General features: G+C 36.3%; 2 protein-coding genes across 2 annotated transcripts in view; one reads left to right on the top strand and one right to left on the bottom strand.

The window, feature by feature from the left end:
* arhgap35a (Rho GTPase activating protein 35a) overlaps positions 1–8352 on the bottom strand; it is an 82912-nt gene extending 74560 nt beyond the window's left edge. The window contains exon 1 of the mRNA XM_081369831.1: positions 7710–8352. The gene's annotated coding sequence lies outside the window, so the exon portion shown is untranslated. The remainder of the gene's footprint in view (positions 1–7709) is intronic.
* The window catches only part of ap2s1 (adaptor related protein complex 2 subunit sigma 1), a 35094-nt gene extending 15193 nt beyond the window's left edge, over positions 1–19901 (top strand). The window contains exons 2-6 of the mRNA XM_081369832.1: positions 10964–11118; positions 11635–11784; positions 12235–12348; positions 15407–15466; positions 18679–19901. Of these exons, the coding sequence (XP_081225958.1) occupies positions 11116–11118; positions 11635–11784; positions 12235–12348; positions 15407–15466; positions 18679–18780 (429 nt within the window). The 5' untranslated portion in view covers positions 10964–11115 and the 3' untranslated portion in view covers positions 18781–19901. The remainder of the gene's footprint in view (positions 1–10963; positions 11119–11634; positions 11785–12234; positions 12349–15406; positions 15467–18678) is intronic.
* The last annotated feature ends 3397 nt before the right edge of the window (positions 19902–23298 follow it).

The raw sequence follows: 23298 nt of genomic DNA, 5'->3' as shown, positions 1-23298 counted from the left end.
AGCTTCAGTTTGGCGGGAGTCTGCCATGTCTGTGGGAGGTGAAATTCCTGAATGTTACAGAAAGTTCTTCCTGTGGGCCATCTTTGCTCGGTTTCTGTTCATCTCTCTCGTTTCCCAGATGCTCTCATCTGTAGGTAAAACGCTGAGTCACTGAGAGCTGCACTCAAGGCCACAGGAGTGGCTGGAGACCGCAGAGAGACCGATTATTGACAGACTGTACAATGCTGATCTGCACGAGCCAATGCAGTTTCTGGGAACAGGCACCGGGGGAAAGGGTTGGGAGGCTCCTTTATGAATGTATAATGCTACTAGACAATTTCCTGAGAGCTTCTGTACATTTGCAGCACACTTTTGATGCCTAGAAGCAGAACTGCGGATAGCAAAGCAAGGCTCAACAATAACGACCGTTCGACGACCCGGGGTCAGCGTGAAAGACGCTCACGATCGGGCAATTGCTGCATCGTCATGAAAGTGTATCATTTGCACTTGTTTTTAAGCCTTGCAAATTTTAAAATTCAAGTAATTTTAAACCATTCAAGTGCATGAAGATGCAAAAGAGAACTCTATTCGGTACACGTGTCTGACACGGTTTTCTTTTCGCGCACACAGAAAGCCATATCTCATAGAGCGTCAGTACCAAATTGAGTTCTCTTTCACGTCTTCTTACACTCAAATGGACAAATACAGACAAAATTATGTTAATTATAGGCTATACCCTCATGAACAGTCGGTTATGTAAACAGTTGAGAAAGAAAACGCATGTGTCAGTGTATTAGATCTGTGCATTTGCTCTTAAAGTGACAGCAGCCTAATAAACCTGCGGCTGACTGTCATTAATGATAATCAAACAAAAGACAATCTCACTGCTCTTGACTTAATGAGTTTTGTAACTTTCATTATGATTAATCTATACGACTGTGCAGTGTTATTTTATATTTAATTACTTTATTACAATTATGTACCTGAATACTACTGTTAGACCTGAAAAACTATTTAATTTGTGTCTTTGTTCTACTGTATTTATCAGCGCTTTCTTGTAATTTGACTATTTGTTCTCATTTGTTCGGACTGTTTACTTGTCTTTAATAATGTTTTAAACTTTATATTAGTTAGGCTAGTAATTTTTGGTGTGGTACTATGAACTGTGAAATTCCACTGGTATCTAAAATTGTGGTTTCATAACCTTGTTTGTTATAATACAAAGTTGCATGGGTGAAAAACAATAAAATCTATTTTAGTTTAATTATTTATTACTTTTTAGTGGTGGGGCCAGTAAAAAGTTTGGCCTGGCAAGTAAATATTTGAACTGGGCCGGTAGAAACAATCCTTAGTGTTCAACCCTGCAAAGGTCATGCCATAAAAAAAACATTCAGGAACTTCATCGCCATGGACACTATTCTTTAAAACAACGTGACGGGCCATTGTTGCAAAGTCTTATAGCAGGCGATTCAAAACTCTCTGACAATAGATAGTTGCCCATTGTAGAAGCGAGGGTCCCCACCCCCTCAAAACCCACGAGAATGTGTTCATTTCGCAAATGGAGCTTCCAATGCGAGTCATTTTCTTATCAATTCCAGCACATCTAGACTCAACTGGGGTTTTCTGGGTAAGAAAACTCCCTAGTTTTTTCCCACTATCAAATGCCTCATGTTGGGAAAAATAACAAAGGGGGGGAGTGTTAGGAGCAGATTTCCTCATGAAAATTCAGATACTCATTAGAAAATGCCAGTTTCCTGTCCTTGTAATCCAGCCTCAAACAAGGCAGCAATTCAGAGCAGAAGTGGTGTAATCTAGAGAATGCATGCTAAACCAGCTAAAATTAGCTCTTTACTTTATCAAACACAATTCAATTCATGCTCACTTTCCCCCCCACATCAAACAAAGAACTACTCAAAAGCATTTAATTCTTGCCGAGCCCTGCAAATCGCCTCAAAACAACGACTGTCTGCGTTAATATGACTTTTAAGTCGTTCTGGGAAACATAATACTGTGGAAGCTAAGACTGTGTCACAGTGCCACAGGTAGTCAATGCTTGTAGCAACAACATTTAAGCCATCCGCTTGTTTTTCCATACAAACACAAAGACTCTGCAGACTAAATAAAGCTCAGATTCCTCTGTAAGACAGCAGATGACTGATCCGAACGCCGGTTACGATAAACAATTTAAGAATATAAGTAACACAAGGACAATGGCATTATGACTAGGCCTACATATTTACATTACAAAGCGGCACTTGACCATGCAAAACTTACCACCACCATGCTAGGGTGTTGCAGTAGGCTCTCATGTAGTAAACGTAAAGCAAACAAAATGTAATTTTCTGTTTCGACCTAAACAGTTTTGAGGGCCTAAATCATTGACCGACTTGACTGTGTCAGTGTCTACACACAAAATTGATAAAGTACAACCAGTATAAATGTCAGCTGTGTGGACGCACTTCACCACGACCAAAAATAACTAGCTATACAGAAGATTTTTGAGTTAAGAAATTTACTACGGCTGATTTATCACTTGTGAACACGACAACCTGAACATCATACTGTATTCAATTACCTAATACTGTGTTATTTTTTTCAGTTTTCAGATCAATAAAAGTTATTTTAGTGCATCACTATCACCAAGCTGTTGCTATTCGATTACAAAGTAGCTGGTTACCAAAAAAAAGCCTAATTTAAACTACTTTATGTTGTTCATAAATGTAAAATCATTTGATATTGTTGAAAAGAACTAACTGAAAGAACCCAAAATGATTAATCATGCTCGAATCCCACTATTTTGTTCTAATTATAAACAGCTTGATTTTGGAAAAAACTGTTGGAGAAAATGAGTTTGTCAATGCTATCGCACTACTTAATTATTAAAATAGGGTTTCTACTAAAAACCTGCATTCTTTCAAAACGAATGATGCAACTACCGAGAAATGTAGCTTCGCTATTTGTAGCAACGCTACACACCCAACACGGTTTCAGGGTGGTTGCTAAGGCTAGAGGTTTGTTTAAATCCCAACCCTAAGTATGAGCAATATTGATAGTGATGCTTGCCTTAGCAAGCACAACTAATTATTCAGTCATGACATGCTGAATTCAAGTAGAAAATGGAACTGGGAAAATAAATGAAAAGGATTAAATTACCAATCACCCTTTTCTGCAACGTTTGGCAAGTGGACGGGTCTTACGGGCCAGACACTTGGCAGATGAACAGTGGCTAGCGCTGAAGGCACAGCGAAAGGGCTTAGATGGATCACAGGCGCCTCTGTTCGTGCAAATCACACTTATATTAGCAAAGGTGGAAAGCATTTAAAGGTGTGCTTGTCCAGCAAATGTCCCTATTAATACTAATGTCAACTACAAATGTCTAAATATCATGCTTATAAAGGCCCAAATAGCACATTAGGTGTATGGTCTCAGAACTGGACTGCATACATGGTGACTGGATCACATCAGCTGAAATATATATGCGAGATAACGTGAACAGGGCTGAGGAATGAGAGATTAAACTCTCATAAGCCCACTACGTTTATCTAGCGTTTCCATCGGCCGGCTCAAAATGTTTGTGAATTTCGGGGAAAGCAAAGCCGCTCCTTCAACAGATTGCAATCACAGCATCTCCCCCGAGTTCTGTCTACCTGTTCAACATTACGGAGACAAGACAAGACAACAAATCACAGTTTTTTCTGCTCTGAATTCCAAAGCAGTCACACTGAAAACTCATTTACACACACTCATGTTGTTTTAAATATTCTTGTGTGGTGCGTAAAAGCAGCTATCTAGCAGAATGTCCAAGCTGCTCTTAACCGTAAAAGGAAAGCATGTAGTCATACAGGTTTGGAAGAGAGTCATGAGGGTGAGAAAATTATGACAGATGAGTCATTTATGGGAGATCCACCCTTTTAAAAACACTCACTTGTGAAACCATGCACAACCTCAACTGTTAACCTTCACTCAGAGCACATGCTACAGAGGAAAGGAGAAACATGGCAGTTGTGCTCCAAGCCAAAAGAGTTTGATTACATTGAATCCTCCTGCATTCTTCACATTTCAGCTAAGGGGCTCGGAGGGGTCGCGGGGTCTGCGTTCAGAAATGAAAGATCACAGGAAGGAACGCATGTTTCACTCACTTGAACAATTTAGAGTCTGTAAAGTTCAGACTCTGTATAACAGGTATGAGCTTTAAGCATTTACAGTACCAGTGTTGCTAGGACAAGACAAGCAGGCAACAGTTGTCCGAATGATCAGGCAAATGATCAGAAAGTCTCATTCACTTACTATTTGTACAAATCGTTTGGCACAATCCTCTTAGGGCCAGATTTACTACTAACAGCTTGCTCCAGTGCAAACCCTCTATTGGTGTTAAAAAAAACTACTGTCAGGATTTACTAAAGACACAGAGTTCAAAATTGGCACTGAAAAGGTGTGGACACAGTTATTTTTGCGGATGACCTTATTTGTAGGAGTTTCCATTTCAGAAGCAAAATGTATGTGTTTTTAAATTAATCACACAAGGTGATTTACTAAGGTTTGCACTAGTCAATTTACTGGTATTTGCGCCACTATTCACCGCCCCAAAAAAGCATGTCTTAAACCAGACGCTAATTTGCGCTGCTCTTGGTAGAAATCTAGATGAAATCTAATTTTATTTTGCAGCCAGTGTCGTCTAGCAACTCTCCGTTGGCTTGCGAGCTGGAAAAACCAAACTCTAGTCAGGCCAATCATATCGTGAATAGAGTCGGCGGGTGGGCTTAACATAATGACGACAGAGTTGCGACGGTTCCCTGCTACTTGAAAACAAAGAAGATGGCGGCTGCTCCTGGCGAACAGCGGTCTTTCGAATCGGCTTTGGCCGCGACTCTGGAGGACTTGGAGTTAAGCTTTCCTTTGAGAAAAGAACAAAAAACTGCACTGAAGTCATTCTTAAAAAAGGAAGATGTGTTTGGAGTTTTGCTGACCAGATACGGCAAAAGTTGAATCTATCAACTAACGTTAGCTCCGCTGTTGGGAATACGCGCTGGTTGATTGTAGCGCTATCCTATTGCGTGCAGAGGGAATTGGAATCCCGCCCCTCGGATTGAGCCCTGCCAATGTGTGTTCCCAGACCCAACATCTTGATGTGGGTCTGGCTTGTCAGGCTAAGATCGTGTTGGTCATTATGGAAACGTGTTCTTTAATGTGCGCGTCGTCACTAGGATCACGTGCAGAACTTTACACTGCCATCAGCGCTTTTTTGGAATTGCGCTCTCGCGCTTATTCGCCCCGTTTAATAAATCCGGTTCTTAAAGGGATATTTCACCCAAAAATAAATAGGCCTATTCCGTCATTTACTCACTTTTAAGTCATTCTAAACCTGTATGACTGACTTTCTTCTGCAAAACACATAAAGATGCTATTTTATAGAGCACTGGGGTCAAAACAATTTAGGATACAATTGGCTTTCATTGTACAGACAATACATATTTTTTTTTTTTTTTTTTTTTTATGAGCCATACTATTTTAATACGGAAACGGATGTTTTTTAGAAAAAAAAGAATGACTGTCCACTCTTGAACCTGTTAGCGAGGCACTACCAGATCATATGATTTCACACGAATTATCCACTAATTTGCCAAATTAGCAGTGAACTGCCATTAGTGTGCTAAAATATATTCTGTTGTGTTCCAGAGAAGGTTTGGAATGACACGAGCACGAGTAAATGATGACAGATTTTTAATTTTAGAGTGAACTATCCCTTTAAACATCTTGTTAAAGTGCAGAATAATAAATGAAACAAGCCTTTCTGCTACTCCAATGGGAAACGGCCTCAGAGCTTGACTGAACAGACATTCCAACCCTTATCGTTCATTCCTGATTTGATGAACTTTCATCTGCATGACTTTATCTGAGGAACACCGACACATTTTTACTCAATCAAGCATCGTCGTCAAATTCCTCACCGTCTGACTTGCGCACTCGCTGATGTTCTTTCTTGTGCATCTACATCATGTCTTCCCTGAAGAAATAACAATCTGATTCAACTGATATTACATTGTCAAGGGGGCTTAAAAATGATGCCCCTGAATGCAAGAAGGCAACACATAACTAAAGGCTTTCCAGCTAGGGGCCACAGATTAATCTATTACATGTGCGACAGTTGAGCAGTAGAACAAATACACACCATCATCACGCACACAAACACCAATCTGGAATATTTCACATAATGTGGACTGTACCTGATAAAGTCTAGGCGGGGGAATTTACTCAAGTTAGATGAAGAGCAATCTTAAAATAAGTTAATCATGAGTACTGACAGTTCAGTATATCAGCCAGGCCAATTTATTAAAAAAAATAGTAATTATGAAATCTGCATTTTCCAAAAACTGTTACAACAGAACTGATGTTATGCAACTGAACGACAGCAGCATTATTTCAGACAATACAAACTCAAAATCACTAAAATAAAAACTTTATTAAGTATTAAATATGATTGGTTCTGTTATAATAATCTAAAAGCAATAGATTTTGACCGATTAATGCCTAACAATTTGCTAGTTCCTATGACAAAACACAAACATCTGGGGTCTGAAACCCCAGGGGTCTGACAGGGTTATATCACACTCAATTTGCTGTAACTTCAGCAGATATAGAAGATAAATGAATATAACAGATTCACACTGTTATGTAAACTTCAGTATGTATTTAGCTACCCTTGTCATACTGAACTACCATGCAATAGGTCACAGGGTCGGACCTCTACCAGTTCCCCAGCCTGGTCAATACCAGCTGTTTTTGGAGCGTCACCAAGAGGCTTATTCAACCAAACTCAAATATTCCTAATCAAACAGTATATTTCACAAAATATCATTTAGAACCAGCACTTGCAAAAAAGACAATGTTAAAATGACAGAACATCTATACTGCCTTATGTCCAAAAAAAAAGTGCATATTTTAATTAAGCATTTTTCTGAAATGGGTTCGTATAATGCAATCATGTGCATTCTTTAATAAAAACACTGGACATTCCATTCGTTCCATTAATTCTACTTCCTTAACAATAAAAAAACGTATTGTTGCAAAATATAAATTGGAAAGGTTTAAACTGTCTGTATCTGACATCACCCGAAATTATATTTTTGTGGGCATGTGAGGAATTAAATAATTTATAAACGTATGTTGGATATTCTGGATAGGTGTTTTGAAGAAAAAAAAAACAAAATTTTGGCTTAATCCATATATTCATGCTTAATGTTTATATGACTCTTACATAATCAGAATATGACCAAACTCTGTTATCATGAAATCAGAATATTGTTGTATATCAGATCTGAAAGCCAAACAGTCGTTCACCCATTTCCATCTGGATTTAACTTACATAAAACCCAGCAACGATTATGATGTTATTGGCTTTGTCATAACCCGGATCCATCATAACGTGGATTTTAAATGTACTAAAAATTATTTTAAAAGATGTAAAACATACGCCACACATACTGTCTTGACAGCTCTGAGCACTGATATGAGAACATGTTCAAAGGAAAAGATGTAACAAACTCCGGATCGATCACACAATATCACCGTTTTAGTTGAAAAGAAAAATCTACATACAGCCCTCTAGTTTCCCCTATACACATTAAATCAGCCCAATAGAGTTTTTATAGCCACAAACCAGTTTGCTTACAGGATCCCTTGGAATTAGGAAATCTAGATGAAGGAAAAGAAAAGGACTGGCGCATACATACCACAGCATGCCTCCCTCTCTCTTCTCTTTCACTCCTTTATCTGCAGCAGCAGAAACCGGCTCAGAAATTCATCAAGATGAGGAATAACAATAAAAATAGTCCAGCAGTAGTCCCATAAACATCGGCGTTTCCCTTCTTCAGCTGTCCGACCGCAGCACAATCTCTTCGTTCAATGACTGGTCGTATTCTGAAAGTTTTCAACAATCTGATTTGCGTCCCTCTTCCCAAATGCAGCACAAAAAGACAAGAAAAAGCATCGAGGAAAAACCAGACTGAAACATCAGATCACTGTTTCTTGTTGGAAAGGATGGGGGCGTTGAAGGAGAGGGAGAGAGAGTTATAGAGAGGGGGAAAAACAGCTTTGTATCGTTGAGTCTTCCCTTGGGTTCACCACGTTGTTTTTGAGCACTTATAATTTCCTTTGTTGTGTCCAAAACATCTCGAGTTGTCCATGTTTATCACACCTTTCAGTCGTCAACACGCGGTCTGTGGAGAACAGCGCAGGTCTCCAGCGGAAAAAAGCACTTCTCGCAACATAAAGGCGAAATTCAGTGACGGTGCGTGTGTGAATGTGTGTGTTAATGTGTTTTTTCAGCTTCCCAATAATGGCGGCCCTTCTCCCGTTCTCGGTCTCTCCTCCCTCCTCTGTAGTCTCGCGCATGGACACAATTACCGAGGACGCGCGCGCGCGCGCGCTCACACACACTATTATAACGCGCAGCACAGATAATCTGGGTGCTTTTGTCCAGTGCAATTATGAATGATGTTATTACTGCTTTTTTTTTTCATTTTAAACAAATAATATTCTAGTTAGTAACACATTTTCTCGCTATATAGGAATATATATAAGAGTACGGGGAGAGTTGTCAAAAGGGCTCAATTTCAGCAGATATAAAACTTTGAATCCAAATACAAATACAAAAATATGCGGTTTGTTTGGTTATATGTTGGTTTATAAAAAATAAATAAAATAAAACTGATTCGAATCAAAATATTCAACAATATTCAAATAAAAAATTTGAAAAAAATAAAAAATAAACTTTTATTTTATATATCATAAAAAATCCACTGTTTTTGTAATATATGTAGAGTACATAAATGAACATATGTATACAAGAATATGTCGGCCGCCTTATGAAGGTTGAACTATGTTGCCAGGACAAAAGTATTTTTCATAAAAGTCGAGCATGTTGTCACCAAGGTTATTATTGTCGATTTGAGCTACAAATACAACTTTTAAAACATTTTTGTTGATTGAAATAATGCTGAAATAAAAAAAAAAGATTAAATATTAGATGAACAACATAGAAAATACCAACAAAAAAAAATTAATGTTGGCTCCGTAACTTACTGAAATAAGTTTAAGTTAAAACACTGCAATTAAAACTAAAACTAAAATAAAATAAATAAAAACTAAAATTTAACCCTGAAAATTAAACCTAAAAAGAAATATTTTAAAAAGACAACAAAATCTAATAAAAGTATAACAAAAAATATAACAAAATTTGTGTAAAAACTGTATTAATAAATAATGCTGAAATAACATTGATTGTCACGTGTGTTTTTACACTGTAAATAGTCATTATTATCACCATCATTATTCATATTATTGATTATGTGAGTCCAATTAGAGAGAGTCACTTAGAAAGTTAAATAAAAAGAGCTCATGCTTTCTGTTGTTAATAAATACAAAATGAAATGTGGTTCTAAAACGACAGAAACAGAAGCTAAATCCAGTTTTTTTGGAGTTCATAATGGTATATTTATCATGACACAGTTCATTAGTTTAAAAAAAAAACAGCAGCCTTTCACAACAAACTGTTTTTGGTGAAGTGAAGAAACTGCGAAAGGTCTCTGCTCCCACCTCTAGACTGCAGCTAAAATATTTCTAAGTCCCAAGGGCCGCCGCATTCCTCGCTCTCACAGTTGTGCAATCTCTGAACAATCAGAGCCCCAACCCCCCTCTGAATATGTGCAGAGACCCCGTCCAAGTCTTCTGGACAATGTTCTGTAGTAGACAAACTTACTATCCTTAACAAGCTGAAGCACAGAACACAAGTGTGGTGATGTAACATGAAATATGATCCTCCATTTTTAAAGATGTATCCAAAAAATAAGGCAAGAAACGAGTAATGAGAAATGAGTTCACACTGCATGGGGCCATTGTCCAGATGCTATTGTTTTTCATGTAAGACTCCCACAAAAAAGTAAAAGCCAAATATTTCTATAAAAGTAATTTCTTTTGAAAACAGAAATGCAGAAAAAAATACAGAAATATGTTGTTTATATATATATATATATATATATATATATATATATATATATATATATATATATACTGCACTACACTAAAAATATTTGAATCGATGTCTTTCCGTCTGTCTGTCTATCTATCTATGCTTATTGAAGCGAATCAATCATAACTAACCTTAGCTGGAAAATAACTTTACTAAAGAACCGCTATAAAGCCAAAACAATCTCTGTTACCATAAATTATACGTTTATCTCTGTAAAGCTGCTTTGAAACAATCTACATTGTTAAAAGCGCTATATAAATGAAGATGACTTGACTTGACTTGACTTACTAAATCTATCAATATGGTCTGATCTAGATGAACGATTTCTTCTTGAATGTTCTTCTGGAACCTTTTCTTTTATCTCACATGAACAATTCTTATTCTATAGTCTATTATCTCTATCAAAAATGAGTAGGCTATATATAATGACTACATATTCTAGAATATTTGGCTATGGTCAAAGGTATGGGAAAGTCCTGTGGGGGTCCATGAATAGATTCATAAAAACATATAGCCTAGCATTAAAAATAATAATAATGAAAAACAGAAATGTTTGATGTCAAATGTGAAAATGTGTGTAGTTTAGCCTACATTCATAATAGGTAGCCTAGCCTACACACTTTTAAAGAAAATGTCGTTTTATGTTGGGTTTTCCTTTTTTCTGTTGGCTAAAGTTTGAACCCCACTGGATTAATGTTCATAAAAGCTGTCATTAACATTATTTCACGCTATTAGCCTATTATTCACACGCGCCCTGGGGTTTATTTGGTAACTAATCCCAAAGCAAAAGTCCTACCAAACATCTATAATGGTTTAAATTGTACCTTTAAGTCATGTGCTATCATCGACAGTTCAACCCCGGTGTACGATTGTAATTGTAGTATAAAAAGCACATTCTCTTGATATCGATGTATGTTTACAGCCAACTGACAAAACTACATTACCCATCATTCCTAGCGCCAACGGCCCTCTGCTCGCATCCTGTCCAGTGAAGATAGCGGGCGGCTACAGAACCTAACCCAAGCTGAGGCTGCTTTATTTCGTAATTAAATCAATTAAACATTGATTAAAATTACTAAGGCCACGGTGAACGACAAATACAGATCACAATGGTAAGTGCAGATGCCTATTTTGTGCTTGTTCGAATCATTATTTTGAGTAATTTGAGTGTCTGTTCTTCTCGGCTAACATGCTAACGTTAGTATATATGCCGATTATAACAACACGACCAAGGTCATAAATCATATTATATAGACATAATATATGGACTATAATATCCAAGAGACAAACATAACCAGCCTTTCATTACTCTAATCCGAGTCAGAATAGAAATAATGCCGAATGAATGAAGCGAAATGCTCCTGCCTAGTTTTTTTTATGCAAACTCTGTATAACCTGTCTAGTATGTTATATGTTATCTCATTTAAATGATATAATCCATTATACGTTTATAATGGCGGCTCATGCGTCTTAAGCTATTACAATTCTTAAATGCACTGTCATTACACCTACAAACATACTAACAAGCATTATGTATGTCAGATTCATGACTCATTCAGCTTTATTGAATGATATTGGATGATTTGTGAGAATTAGGTCTAAACTTTTCTCCTGTTCTTCTTCTGCAGATCCGCTTTATCCTCATCCAGAATCGAGCAGGGAAGACCAGGCTGGCCAAGTGGTACATGCAGTTCGATGATGATGAGAAGCAGAAGCTGATTGAAGAGGTTCACGCCGTAGTGACAGTCCGTGATGCCAAACACACCAACTTTGTTGAGGTACAACACTTACTTTTAACATTTTTACACTAGATGAGTTACTGCCCATCACAGTTACATCATTAGCACACTTTGAGACTATATTTATTGTGAAAAGATCTGTAAAAATAAATTAAGTAAAATGTTTCTCAGGTAGAAATGTAAATATTTTCTAGTTAATATTTCTTATTGAGTCTCTTGGATTTGGTAAAATGACAGCATAAAAGCCAATTATTTGTTTTAGCAAATATTATGCCTTTATAATATCATGCTTACTAGGTTTCTATATTTCTATGTATAGTTAGGCTACATTTATGCTTTAGAAAGGAACTTCTTCACAAGGGGATTGTCATTTTTAGGGGCATCAAAAAGTATTCAGTTTCAAAAATGATTTTTCGCCAGGAAATGTTCAAATCATCAAAAATGGTTTATATGTTGGCCTTCGTTGTAATGCGTTGTTTCCCTCCGCAGTTCAGAAACTTCAAGATCATTTACAGGCGGTACGCCGGCCTGTACTTCTGCATCTGTGTGGATGTGACAGACAATAACCTGGCTTACCTGGAAGCTATTCACAACTTTGTTGAGGTAAATCGCACTGAAGATCATTTTAATGTCTGTGTATAGTAGTGGCCAAAAGTGATGTTGGGCCTAGAAAAATTCCACTCTTAATTTAAACATTATTAAAAATGTGTTAAAGATTTTGTAAGCATATTGCGTAGGTTTGCTTGGAGTCAATTGTTTTATTTGTGATAACGGAATGATACATGACAAATTGTGGACATCATTTTTGGCCAGGCTGTCATACAAAGACATTATGAACAACAAGAGAGAACCAATGAAATATTGGATTATGTAAATAAAAAATCATGTTGTAGTAGTCAATGTATGGCTTTTCCTGGGAGCTTTTTGGTTTTCTATGCATTTTTTGGCATAGTAAAATAAAACCTGTAGCTGTAGTTTGCCTTTTTTGACAAACAATTTTGTCAAATAAACACCGTAACCAAGTTTAGTGCTTTGTTCTTCCCTCATATTAAAAGTGTTTAAAAAATAAAATATCCTACAAGTTTGATTAAACCATCAAAATATAAAAAAAAAAGATTTTATATATATATATATATATATATATATATATATATATATATATATATTCATATATATATATATATATATTCATATATATATATATATATTCATATTTTGATGGTTTAATCAAACTTGTAGTATCATTAAAGACAAATATCCCCTTCGGACATACATTTTTTTGGCCTCTATTGTATATAATGATCCTTTTCGCCTCCCACTAAATGAAATGTAAAATCATTATCTATGTGTTCCGCATTCAATTGAGCATCTAAATGGTGTAATCAGCACATTTCCTGAGCATTAAACTGATTATGCTCATATGCGGTGCAGAATTTATAATTAAAAATCTCTCTTATATGCACTTTTATGAAGCTTAAATCGAAATGAGATCTGCAGGAAGTTTTGAAGTTTGAAACGTCAGGAGATTAACTTTAATGAAGGTCCTTAATGTGCAGCATGATAAATGTAGCTTTTCATTCATGTTTAAGAGTGATTGCCTGCTTGTTCTTCCTCAAGCTTCTAGTCTTTAGGGTATTATGTTTTCCACACAGTTTTTTTACTAATTGGAAATGATAATCATTTTATCTATGTGGCCAAATACGTCATAAACACAGAAGTGGTATTATTTAACAAAGATTTCAAAGCATTTAAAATGCTAGTGCTGACACACATCATGGTTTGAGTTTGGTAGTTTTTGCAGCTGATATTTATATCAGAAAAAAATCTCAACACTCATAATTGCAAGTTGGTGACAAATAAGTGGGCATGAAACTGAACTGTTTGCAGATATTTAGGAAACATGCTTAAGTTCACATACTTGTTTCTCTGAAAAACAATGCTACAGCCAGTTATTCTACTTTGAAATGTGCTTTCCGTGTCAGAATGTCTGTTTTTGTTTTGGTCCGTGTGATTCGCCCACTGTCAATTCACCCAATAGCATTTCGACACCCCGAGTTGCCAGTTGGCGAAAAATAAAAGCGTATTGCAGTCATGGAAGCAAGCAAACAAACTAAGTCAGAGATCGCAGACAAGACAAGCTTTATCAATAAAAAAATTGCAAATGTATTAGATTAGCTGATCAACTTCGCTTTCAGTTGTCAGCTGCACTCGTTCCTGTTGCGTGTCCTCAATCTGGTAACCAGCGTGGGGTTTGAGGAGGCGGGGGATCAAAACTCTACAATATTTTGAATTTGGACTACAGTACCCATTTCAACTGCTATCTGTCAATATTACATACTGCAACTTTAAAAAGCACATTAAAAACATTGGTACTATGTAATTTTATATAGTCAACATAATGATATTCAATATTGTTAACCTCTACCGTAAACATTTCCAATCTAAATAAAATTTCATGTAACGCATATAATTAGACTAAACACAAATGCGCTTTAGCGAGACCTCTCACCAGGTAAATAAAGGAGCACTGGAGCAGCACTTCTGTGGGTGTAATTTTCCATGTCTGAGAGACAAACGGAATGTGTCCGTGAGGGAAACCAGCGGCCAGGAGTTCAAGAACATTGTGACATGGAATTCTAGGACTTCCTCTGACCCTCACTGTAAACAACTCCCCCAACATTATCCCCACATCACTTCTGCCCAAACCAGCCCACTTTGCTGAATAAAACTGGATTAAGAACAAACAAACGGCTGGGTCACCAACCTAAAACAGTCAACAGCTTCTCTAGCATGGGTTTTGCTGCTACTTATTGAGGTGAACGAGAGACTACTGTGGTTAAGCGATTATATGAAATCAACCCAAACAAATACAATCAAACGCCCCTCCCTTCATTGATCCGCCCCCAAAAACAAACACGCAATGCAAGAGTGGATGTCACTATATCATAGCTGAAGTGAAGCAAATAATGCTTCACGAAAAATAAAGAGAAGATGGCGAATGAACGACAAGGAGGAACAAGAAATGAATATACAGTACACAAGAGTATATACAAGCAAGAGTTGGTTGTTAGTCGTCAGCAGCTCCAGACAAACAATGAACTCAAAACTGTCCTGTTACTATACAGTAGCTAACATTACAACAACAGCATATCTTTGATCAGTGAAACAGCAAAACCAATGTTACTCACGTATGGAGAAGAAACAACTCGACCTGTACGTCTGTTTTCAGGCCTTACCGCTTCAGTCTCTCCAGCGCTGGAAAGCTTTTCTAATATTAACACGGGTCCTAAAGCTCTTGCCTGATCATATCTCTTCTTTTTCCAGTGATATTCCTCTGACCTTTTCTCTTTTATAATGGCTCTCAGCCATCTCCCTTTCTACAGTCTTTCTTCAACTCTCTCTCTCTCTCTCTCTCTCTCTCTCTCTCTCTCTCTCTCTCTCTCTCTCTCTCTCTCTCTCTCTCTCTCTCTCTCTCTCTCTCTCTCTCTCTCTCTCTCTCTCTCTCACAATCATGAGTGGACACGCCCCCTACTACTGATTGGCTGCAAGTGTGTTGTGCTGCCCAGTCCTATTGACTTTCAACAGCGTTTCTCAGAAATCACTTGTTGTATCCTAGGTATATTCTGGATTGGAACTGATCAGTATTTCTCTTCCTCCACAGGTTTTGAATGAGTATTTCCACAATGTGTGTGAATTAGACCTGGTCTTCAATTTCTACAAGGTAAGTGTAGGATTAAACTAATATTCCAATACTACACTAATACGGCTAAAAATGAAGAAGAAATTGTAAACAATCCATCTTAAATACAGAGTTATATATGCGTTTATTCACTACTGTTCAAAAGTTTGCTTTTTTAATGTTTTTGAAAGTCTCTAATTCTCACCAAGGCTGCATTTATTTGAGCAAAAATAGAAATAATGTGAAATATTATTACAATTTAAAAGAAATGTTTACTATTTTAAAATGTAATTTATTCCTGTGATGCAAAGCTGAATTTTCAGCATCATTACTTCAGTCAATGTCACATGATCCTTCAGAAATCATTCTTATATGCTAATTTGCCACTCAAAAAATATTTAATATTGTTATCAATGTTGAAAACAGTTGTGCTGCTGCTTATTTTTCTGAAAAGCGTCATCGATTTTTGGATGAATAGAAAGTTCAAAAGAACCGCATTATTTGAAATAGAAATATTTTGTAACATTGTAAATGTCTTAGTCACTTTTGATCAATTGAATGCATCCTTGGTGAATCAAAGTATTAATTTCTTTCAAAAACGTTTGACTGACATGATGCAGCAGGACTTGCCTTAACAAATCAGAGGCCTTATTGTTAAGGTAAACACTTGGTTACATCTATCCATGGAGTGTTTCTTTAAGAGGACGATTTAGAGAAGCTTCACTGGCAGAAAAACAGCCCAAGCAGGGAAAAAAACTAGTGTGAGAAAAATATGTAATTAGCTCTCCGTTTCAGCAGCAATGCAGATCCATGGCAACAGTTATCTGATGCATAATTACAAGAGTCATACAATTAAGAACATCCACATCCATTCAGCATAGGTAGAAGTAATTATTTAAAAAAAAAATTTGCCTTAGATAATTGCATTTGATTTCCGCAGAGCTAATTATCTGATGTATTTTTAATTCCACCTACTGCATGAACGGTTTGACCCACACTAAAGGCACGCTCATGAGATTTTAAACCATGTAAAGCCTGACGTATGAAATAATAGTGAGAAATATCAGGAATGGAACAATATGACTCAATTTTATGGCTCATATAGGAGAATATGGAGCCTCATTTTTATTCATAGGCCCAATCTGAGCAAGAATATGCAATTTGCTGCAGTTGCTGATGTATATGGCCAAACAGTGAAATTCAAGATGAAATTCTGAATCTGATTTGCTTGTAATGTAAATCAATGAGATCTTATAACATTTAAAATTACTTGCATGAAATGCATCTAAATTTCAGCTGTCACTCTTTATCTCCCAATAGTTTGTCTTAAGCCCTATTCGCACTGGATTAGCATTACCTGGTGACCTCTAGTTATTTGTAATAATTGCGGAGGTTGTCTGTGATCTTAATCCCGTGCGAATCGGCCATGTCTGTAATTTGTAAAGTAAAAATTCCCCCGCAAATGACCTACCGTATTCTGCCGAACACAGAGGTCCTGTGGTGATATTAGTCCCGTGCGAATCGGCATCTCTGTGATTTGGCGGGGTCGTATATAATTTTTTCAAGATTTTTGTTTCCTGTGTGCCTTTTTATCCATCTTTCGCGAAGAATGGAGGCTGCGTTGGAGTGATTTGATAGTAATTTGGGTGCTGGGTCATATCGGAATATTCTTCTGTTTATGATTTATCATACAGCTAGACCTATAATAACGACAAGAAGACATTTCCAAGCAATAGCATATTGACATCATATCCGGGAGGTAAGTCAGTAAATTCGAGTAAAATCACAGGCTTCGCTTATCCCGTGCGAATGCGCCATATGAAATTCAGATGTGGGGGGTGATTTCTAAATCACACAAGGTCCCCAGATAATACCAATACAGTGCGAATAGGGCTTTAGGGTACATTTACACGTCAATGATGTACTAAAAATTGAAGTTTCGCATACAGATGACAACGTTGTCAAAACGATCCCCGATTACACGGATCTGTATAGACTGAACATGTAATACGATAACGGTATAATTTTCAAAAACGCCATTGTCGTGTAATAAAATGGCCAAAACACTTAAAAGGTTTTCTGTTTTTAGTTGTTGAAAGCTGCGTCATGTAAACAGCCCCTTAGTAAGATGATTTTCATAATCAAAGCTCTGTAGAGCAAAACATATCATGCAATGCAATACAATACAATACAGTAATAAACGTTCCTCAAAAGCCTGATGGATCATATTTGATACTCCCATTTGAACAATTTTACTCAAAATGGAAAAAAAAAACACGGAAAAGTGTTCATCTTGAAATATTTCTAACAATATAAAAGTTAATCTTACATTTACAGCATGAGCTAGTGCTAAACAAATAGAGCAAGATGAATCGTACTTTGACAATTGTGGTTTTTATGAGCGCTGAAGCAAAAGTGGAGAATATGGCTAGGGAAAAGAGACCAACTTGGCATGCCAATTTTGTAAATGGAGCTCGAGGAAATGGTTTTAAGTTTTAGCACCATGTCACGTTGATCAATACGCTATTTCATGATGCCGTTTTATTGGCTAGTTAGTAGACGTAGGTCGTAGCATCTATCTATCTATATCTATCTATCGTCCGTAATTTTTTCCTCTCGTGATAAGTCATTCCAAAAATCATGGTGACGGATGTTGGCAGGTTTACGTATATCCCAGCCACTGCACTGCCCATTATTATTAATCGAAGGAGACGTAGTCATGTTATCCAGTCATTAATGGTAAGGAAAGACCCTTATACTTGGTTTCTGGGTGTTTCTCACTCATTTCTGCTTCGAGGTCTTTGAGGATCTTTGAGGTTTAGAATCCAGTATTCCTGTAATTCTTTTGTCCTTTATGAATTTAATAAAGACCTCTGTCTCGTATTCTGTCCAAACATACCGCGTCATCTACGTCAGGTGACCTGTAAACGCGCAAAAACTGTTTCCATTGCAGTTTTGCGAAATATTTCTTTTTCGAATTTCCTGAAAAACCACCTCATGCGAGCGCAAAAACTTTTTTTTTTTTTCGAAATTGACGTGTTTCTATTGGGTGTATTTTCAACTTGCAATTTCAGTTTGCGCAATTTGAAGGGTAATGGACAACGGCCGTCTTTTCACTGTACAACAGGAATCGCCACGATTGGTCATCTTTCGTCTGGGACAGCCCAAAATCGTTCAATGTGTACCGGGCATTAAGAGGGTTAGGATTACATTTCTGAATGACTAAATATTGACTAAATGCTGTTGTGTTTCAGGTCTACACGGTGGTGGACGAGATGTTTCTGGCAGGAGAGATCCGAGAGACCAGCCAGACGAAGGTGCTGAAGCAGCTGCTCATGCTGCAGTCTCTGGAGTAAAGACCTCACTCATCGCCCAAGCCATATTATCTGTCTCAACATTTCACATCTTCTTTAAATCTCACATCCACGATGAAGGATGTGGCCATTCTGTTCTAGAACTTTTAAAGCAACTATGCATTTGTAAAAACCTCCCTGGTTATTGACCTAATTATTCTTTGGCATAGTCAGAATTGAATACTTCAGCAATTTTCTAGCACAGTAGACCTCAGTGTGTCCGACTGGAAACCCCTCCAAGCCCGTTCATTAACACTAACACAAATAATCACGTTGGCCAAAAACTGCCGAGGCACGGAAGCGTCGCTTCTGTAATTGCAAGATCCCATGGGCTGCACTACTAACGATGATAAAACTCGATTTTATCAAACAAACCCTCTCCAAACATTAATGAAATGTCCTGTGTATCAAGTCAAAATCTGTGAAGGTTGTTTGTATTGTGTACATATACATTATATATGCATCTATTTTAAGTGTAATTGTATGAATTAACCCATCATTCCAGGCATCTTAAGTCTCAGTCGCCGCTCTTTGTAATTGCATTGAAGTGTTTTGGTTTTGTGGGAACCCGAGCCAGCGATTAGCGAACGAGGCTGAGTGGAAGCTCTGGGGAAATGACAAAAGATGGTCTACTTTTAATTTCCCCTTTTGTGGCGCCAAGAGCTCTATGGCAACTGCTCAGCCTTGAAACGTCCCATTACAGTTGGGGAATCGTCTTTTATTTTGTACTTGTTTTATATTGTCTTTCTTTGATCGTCCCTTCTGCTTTAGTCCAAAGTGTTCTAGATCTGCCGATTTGTCCCTGTGAGATTGCCGAGTGAAAAGCTGATAGTTGGTGTTACTCTCACGTGTGTGTTTCTGTCAGTGTATATATCCATGAAGGGGAAATAAAGCAACTGAAATGACTTCAAATGTGTGTATTGCATGTAGTGAGACTGCTTTTGCATGTACTATACTGCCACCTATCGGATACTGACGACTATGCAAATATTTGACGAGGTCATCATCGCTCATCACTGATAACAGAAGTGGTGCATTTCTGCCTCAAGCGAACTGACGTTCAGTTCTTGCATGAATATGTGCAGGTAATATAAATATAATGCAATAAATGATAAAGGTAGCATAGTTATGAGCATTGGTCACTGATTAACGCGTGCTCAAACCTGCGTATGTTGGTAAGAAAAGTGAGCTTGACGTGTCACGTGTCCAATCCTTCCGGTTGAGATGAAGGGCAGAACTGGTAACTCTTTACAATAAGGTCCCATTAGTTAACGTTAGTTAATGCATTAACTTACAATGAACAATGCATTTGTTATTATCTATTACTTAAAGTTAGTTAATAAAAATACAACTGTTCATTGTTAGTTCATGTTAACTCAGGTCCATTAAATAATCGGCCTTTTTAACAGATAGAAATGTTGATTTTACGATTAATAAATAGTTTAGACGTAACCTGTTGTGCAGTGTTAGTTAATGTTGTTAACTCATGTTGACAAATGGAAGCATTTTGCAAATTAGGTTCAATGAGATCAAACCCTAGAATATAAATAAAATTATGTCGATGATTTAATATAATTTATAAATATAATATATCCTATAATTATACAATTAGTAATAATGAATATATTATTTTTAATTTATATGCAGCAATTTGTTAAAATAATGCATTTTGAATGATTAAATTATTTCCTTAATTTATCCCTTTTTTATGTCTCCATTAAATACAGGTGATTTGTGAGATTGATAAATGACAAATTGTAAATAATGTGTAAACTTTAAATGTGTCCACAGTTAATACAGTTAAGTGTTTAATTTTAATAGTTCTGTGTGATTTCTATAATGGATTATTCGTACACAAGATCATGGGAAGTAACTAGTCACGCTATTTAATCATTTCCATTCATTAAAAGAGAAAATGAATGCACCTTAGAATGGGAGAACTGTAAAATCAATATGGAATTGTTGATTTAATAATGCTAACATTTAAAAAACAAGATAAATCAAGAATGTAATAAAATAATAATTATGAGACCATTTATTATTTTATCTACTGATTTGTAATGTACAACAAATATATATATATATATATATATATATATATATATATATATATATATATATATATATATATATATATATATATATATATATATATATATATATATATATATATATATATATATATATTTAAGTATGATAGAAATAATTCACTACATTAAATAGTGAGGGTCATTTTTCAGCTTACTCTTAAATTTGATCAAAGCTAGATTGTGGACCAGGGGCCGTATTCACAAAGCATTTTATCTTACCACTAGGAGTACTCCTAAATCGCACTAAAAGATTTTAGCTAGGAGTTTTCTCTTAAAAGTTATTCACAACGCCTTTCAGACCTACTTTTAGTAAAGAAAAATGACAACTCCTAAACTAAGAGTGATGATGAGTCTTCGTTGCTATGGATGACGTCATTACTCATGCACGAGCTTGACTGAAGTGTCCGCCTTGATTGGCTGATGATTGTAACGCGGGAATGATTCCAAACACCTCCCCTACGATGATGAGTGACAGGTGAAGTTGCGTGCGCTACACAAGTAGTGCGAAGGACGGAAGATGATGAATAACTGAATAAATAGCCTAAATGAATAAAGAGTAAGGCAAAACAAATAGCCTAGTAGCATAATGAACCATATGGATTGATGCAATATCTTTGCAACATTATTGAATTAATCTGTCACTATATGCCTCTGCCTACGTTTGCAAAGAGAAGAACATTTTAATTTGATTCACAATAAAACGTTACAATTAGTTTACATGCAATGAGTAGCCTAGTTTTGGTTGTTGTTGGTGGCATTATTGCATCCCTAGTTATGCCTACAATGCAAAATTGTTCCCTTGCGATTGGAAGCTCCTGCAGCCGCCGCATACGCATTTCAAAACATCGCAACGTGAAATGCCACAAAAAGCGGTTTGTGAATAGGTCTTAGTGAGTTAGGAGTCCTCTCGACTTCTTTTAAGCTGTCCCAGGCTTAGGTGCTACTTTTAGGGCTAAAATGCTTCGTGAATTACTCTTAGTCAAAAAAATTAGGAGTCCTAAAGTTACGAGTGACACGCCCATTATTTTTAGGAGTTGCTCCTAAATTCGCCAGTTAGGAGCTACTTTTAGCCTTAAAATTCTTTGTGAATACGGCCCCAGATGTTTACTAGTCTTTAATGCTCTAAATCAGATTTTGATTGATGAACTGCATTTTTTCTTCTTCTTTTTTTAAAGAACCTTTTAGGCCAAAAAAGGTTCTTTATGAGGAGAAATGTTTTAAATGATTGCATAAAGTTGAATGGGCTATTTCAGATTTTACTTTAGTGATAAAGTTTTTTTTTTTTTTTTTTTTACAAGCTGCTTAATTTATATATATAAAAAAATATATTAAAATGAAATATAAAAAATGAATTAAAATTAAATTGAAAACTATAAGTCCATAAAATGTTCCCATGATGGGAATCCCTAAAAGTATAAAGCACCTGAAATAACCCTTATGTCTAAATATAAACTTTTCTTCTAAGAGTGCACTCTTATGGCAATTTATAATTTGGATTGGTAATTTCATATGTATTTGTAAGATTTTACAAGTTACTGACTGTTAGGTCGAAATCAACTCATAAAATGATTAAATTTTCTTAAAAGATCAGATTGGAGGTATTTTATTTCCCTTTGAATGTCACTTTTTATGCATCTGTCACCTTAAAAATAGAGATAATTTGAACAAACAACTTGCTCATTGTCACACACTCCCACACAAAACAGAGACAATAGAAAAAACTCACACAACATAAAAAAACAAGCTAACTTTAATTATAATCTTAATCTTTAAAACCAACAAGCACCCCTCCCCCCAAACACTCCGATAGACAAATTCAATCTTATTTACAGCATACATGATCCAGATATACAGTATTTATGAATGAACAAATCACACTAGTTACTAAGCAACAACTGGTTATATTCAGTACTTTGAGCTACTCTTCAAATGCACTCCATAATGATATTTGGTTACAAAAATGCAACCAAATTCCAATATATAAGCCATCGAATATCATCTGGCTCAGACAATGAAGTTGTTCTAAAGGTGAGTAACATTAGTGAAATTTTGGTGGAATTTTGTGGGCAAAAAAAAAAAAAAAAAAAACCCCGGTCTTTTGTCAATAGTCTTAAACCAAGTCACTTTCACGCCGAATTCACATGATAGACTTGAACCCAAATCTACATGGGGAAATCTTTAGCCCTGACAATAAAAATCGCATAGATTCCGATTGAAATGACTGGATTTTGCTTGCAAAACTTTGCTGAACATTAGTAAACATGACCACACCTTAACGATCACATTTGCATATGCTTGACAAATTTTCTCTGGCAAAATTCAGTCATTTCAATAGGAATTTGCACAGTCTGGAATTTTGTGTGAGGGTGAAAACGTTTGCCACGCTATGAAAGCTTTCCGCCAAAGAAACAATTTAAAAGATAATTCCGAC

The sequence above is a fragment of the Scardinius erythrophthalmus genome (genome assembly GCF_964197995.2).
Source record: "Scardinius erythrophthalmus genome assembly, chromosome: 7".
Lineage (NCBI taxonomy): Eukaryota > Metazoa > Chordata > Actinopteri > Cypriniformes > Leuciscidae > Scardinius > Scardinius erythrophthalmus.
The sequence above is the reverse complement of the archived record's forward strand: the minus strand, read 5'-3'. Positions and strand labels throughout refer to the sequence as shown.